The sequence below is a fragment of the Drosophila novamexicana genome, unplaced genomic scaffold (assembly GCF_003285875.2).
Source record: "Drosophila novamexicana strain 15010-1031.04,08,12 unplaced genomic scaffold, DnovRS2.1 tig00000485-arrow-pilon, whole genome shotgun sequence".
Taxonomy (NCBI): domain Eukaryota; kingdom Metazoa; phylum Arthropoda; class Insecta; order Diptera; family Drosophilidae; genus Drosophila; species Drosophila novamexicana.
The window spans coordinates 1,916,167-1,920,348 of record NW_020824808.1 but is presented as its reverse complement, the minus strand read 5'-3'; the positions used below and the strand labels follow the sequence as shown (position 1 = coordinate 1,920,348).

Here is a 4,182-nt window from a genome sequence, read left to right as displayed (position 1 = left end):
GGGCTTACTTATAGTATACTTATATTAAGAATATTTGACTTTTATGATATTTTTTCACAATCTCCCGAAAATTGTAGATTAAATAATTCGTAATAATAGCTACTTGTGCTTCGGTATATTAACAGTTTGTAAGCCATATTTATGCAGCGAAATTTTTGACTTTAAGCACCGAAGTTAATCAAGAATACATTCCCAGATAAAGTGTGGGTGGGTGTGTTTGTAACGACAGTTTGACGCTGCTAGTGCAGGGTACTTTCTAGTCAGGCACTCCCGACTAGAGCAATCTGTATAAGTTTTTGTGTTTTTTGTCATTTCACAGCGCCCCACGGAGAGTGGGCGTGAGCGTGACTGGATTTACGCGCTGTCCTTTTACGAGTATGTGCACTGGTGAGTGGATACGAACCACACCGCCCGCCCCATCCCTCGCGCTTCCTGTTTAACACCCGCAATCAGCAAGCGCTACAAATTTCATATGACATTTTAAGTTGTTTTGCATTGCGCCCGCCCACAGTCCACACACACCCCTGTCCCCTCCGCCGACACATGCCCGCCGCCCACACGTTGTGTCCTGCGACTACATTTGATTTGCTTTCAACAGCAAATCTGCAAAATCTGCAAATCCACGACAGCGCGCTTTGTGCATTTTGACTTTGGGGCACAACATTTCGTTGCATTGTTTCCACATTTTATTTTATACGAATCGGTCTCAAAGGGTATCTGTAGCCCGAGGCAAACTCTTTAAAAAATTTTTCAGTGGAATATACAAAATAAAATGCTTCCATTTCTAGGCCAAAATGCATTCATCCTATTCGATCAACGACTCGTGTATGGTTGGATTATAAATGCCCGCCGCCATTACCTGGCCATGCACAAAGGGCAGCAGTGAGCTCTGGTCGAGAGTTTCCAGCTGCTCGGCATGCAGGCGATTCACCGCGCTAACGCAGTCCTGTGGCGCTCCAGGTAGCATTATGGCAAAATGGCCGCCGGGTCGGAGGTAATGTCGCGCGTGCAGGATCAGCAGGCGGAGTTGCTCATGATGCAGCGTGTCGCAAAAGAGGAAGTCAACACTGTCAACCACGATCCGGCGATATTTGTATGGCAACGTAACGTCCTCGGTGATAGCCACCACGTTGTGTCGCCGCTTGGCCAGCTCCAGAAGCTCGCTGTTGGCCCAGGGACTTGTTTCGACGGCATACACAATGCCCTCCTCGCCCACAATGTCCGCTAAATGCGAGACCGAGCAACCAGACGCAGCACCCAAATACATCACCTTGGTACCTTCAAATATCTGAATATATTCGATTCCCTTCAGTAAGGCGGCTGCCAGCTTGGATTGATAGGGCGACCAGGTTCGAAACTTGCAGCACTCCTCATTGTAGTCCGCCAAGAACATCTCCTCGCCATAGTCCTCATATGTGGATGCAGAGCAGCGCGTAACCAATTGAACCAAATCCTCCTTACCACGTACCAAGTAGGCGCCGCAAAACTCCTGCGGCTCAATGCTGATATCCGACTTAATGCCAAGTCCAACCGTGCTAGAGAAACTATTATCACTGCCATAATCACTGCCCTCATTGCTGTCCACTTCGCCAGCATCGCCCAACATGCTCCAGCCACGCCCATTGGCTTGACCACGCCCACGGCATTTACGATTGGAAGCCGCTAGCTTTTCCATATTTTTATAAAATATGTGTATCAGTCAGCACGAGTATACATATAAATTTGACAGTTAACGAGAACGTACGTAGATATAGATATAGATATAGATATAGATATAGATATAGATATAGATATAGATATAGATATAGATATAGATATAGATATAGATATAGATATAGATATAGATATAGATATAGATATAGATATAGATATAGATATAGATATAGATATAGATATAGATATAGATATAGATATAGATATAGATATAGATATAGATATAGATATAGATATAGATATAGATATAGATATAGATATAGATATAGATATAGATATAGATATAGATATAGATATAGATATAGATATAGATATAGATATAGATATAGATATAGATATAGATATAGATATAGATATAGATATAGATATAGATATAGATATAGATATAGATATAGATATAGATATAGATATAGATATAGATATAGATATAGATATAGATATAGATATAGATATAGATATAGATATAGATATAGATATAGATATAGATATAGATATAGATATAGATATAGATATAGATATAGATATAGATATAGATATAGATATAGATATAGATATAGATATAGATATAGATATAGATATAGATATAGATATAGATATAGATATAGATATAGATATAGATATAGATATAGATATAGATATAGATATAGATATAGATATAGATATAGATATAGATATAGATATAGATATAGATATAGATATAGATATAGATATAGATATAGATATAGATATAGATATAGATATAGATATAGATATAGATATAGATATAGATATAGATATATAGATATAGATATAGATATAGATATAGATATAGATATAGATATAGATATAGATATAGATATAGATATAGATATAGATATAGATATAGATATAGATATAGATATAGATATAGATATAGATATAGATATATATTTTTTTCTCATTATACGTTTAAAGTTTTTTATTTAAATGATTCCATCTGAAGCCCCTACCTCCGCCACCTTCGTATCTTTTGCGGACCCGCGATTTGTTTTCACAGTCCTACTTTGAATTCGAAATTCAGCTTTTACATAAAAAACTTTTAAGGCCTTTTCTGTCTGCTCGAAATGCGGAGTTTTAGCTACGTGATTTAATGAGCTGTTGATTTGCCAAATGCGCGTGAGTCAATTTACAGCGGGCGGAGGCGCAGCTATACCCAGAGACAGAGACAGAGACAGAGCTGCGGACAGGGAGAGAAGGATACAGTTACAGGCAGTGCATATATTTACTGGTAGTAAACAGGACAGCAAAGGAGGCAGCTAACTCATATTTGGCTTTTATGCAACGCGTTTGCAACAATTTCGCCAGCGCCGGACGAGGGCACAAAAATTATTTAACATGTAAATCAAGGCGAATCTAACAGAGCACAGCGCAAACTTTTTTAATTTCAAAGCAAATAGCATGGTAGGTGGCTGGAGTGGGTGGATAGGAAGGGTGGGAGTGGAGTCAGGTCGGCTGGACAGATGGGCGTGATTGGGTGGCTGCTCTGACTCTAGCATTGCCAAACGCGTGTTGATTATAGTCACGTAGTTGTCAACGCCCTTTGCAGCGCCCAGCGTTAGCGTCTAGAAGTTGTGTGAATTATGTGTGTGTGTGTGTGTGTGTGTGGCGTATGCTCTACTTATATGTATGTGCATAAAATCCAAGTGCGTGCGTCTGCATGTGCGTGAGTTTGCCGGCAAATATTGACGCTCAAGTTTTATTTACGCGCGCTAATGTTCAAGTTTCCAGCTGAAGACAAATATTAAGAATTCTAAATCGCGGCGCTACCTAGCCCCTCGCAACGCCCCATCCCGCCCATTTACTCATTTAACTGACAGTTAAAATTACAAACGCTTATCATGTACCAGAATCATATCATACGGAATAATTTATTCTGCCCGACGCTTAATGTAATTCCCGAGCAGCGAAATTGGCGCGGAGCGATGTGCCTGTGTGTATGTGTGTGTGCGTGTGTTTGAGTTAGAATAAAGTGAGTAACATAGAAAATGAATATGTGCACACACACACTCACACAGACAATTTGAGAGACACACATAGCTCTATTTGCTCAGCTTGTATCATTCATTTGAAGCGCCAATCTCCCAGCGCACTAAATGTATCTGTGTGAGTAGACGCACATGAATAGACGCACATGTAACACAGTGTTGTTGTGTGTATGTGTGTGTGGCTCTGCACCCTGGGGTTAATTAACATTTTGCCACGCATTTGTGTTGGCATTGCGCGAGTGCGCAACTTCCTCTACACATGTGTCCTTATCTGTACCTGTATCTGTCTGTATCTGTATCTGTATCTGTATCTGTATCTGTATCTGTATCTGTATCTGTATCTGTATCTGTATCTGTATCTGTATCTGTATCTGTATCTGTATCTGTATCTGTATCTGTATCTGTATCTGTATCTGTATCTGTATCTGTATCTGTATCTGTATCTGTATCTGTATCTGTATCTGTA

At 39.6% G+C, this 4,182-nt stretch overlaps 1 protein-coding gene across 1 annotated transcript; it reads right to left on the bottom strand.

Moving 5' to 3' along the window:
* Window positions 1-656: 656 nt before the first annotated feature.
* On the bottom strand, window positions 657-1,727 carry LOC115761388 (rRNA 2'-O-methyltransferase fibrillarin). Its single transcript, XM_030703140.1, has one exon. The coding sequence runs from the start codon at window positions 1,673-1,675 to the stop codon at window positions 806-808; it is 870 nt and encodes a 289-aa protein (XP_030559000.1). The 5' UTR covers window positions 1,676-1,727; the 3' UTR covers window positions 657-805.
* Window positions 1,728-4,182: the final 2,455 nt, after the last annotated feature.

What these genes read in the sequence shown, in the direction of transcription:
- LOC115761388 (XM_030703140.1), bottom strand. Translation starts at nt 1,675, where the DNA reads ATGGAAAAGCTAGCGGCTTCCAATCGTAAATGCCGTGGGCGTGGTCAA.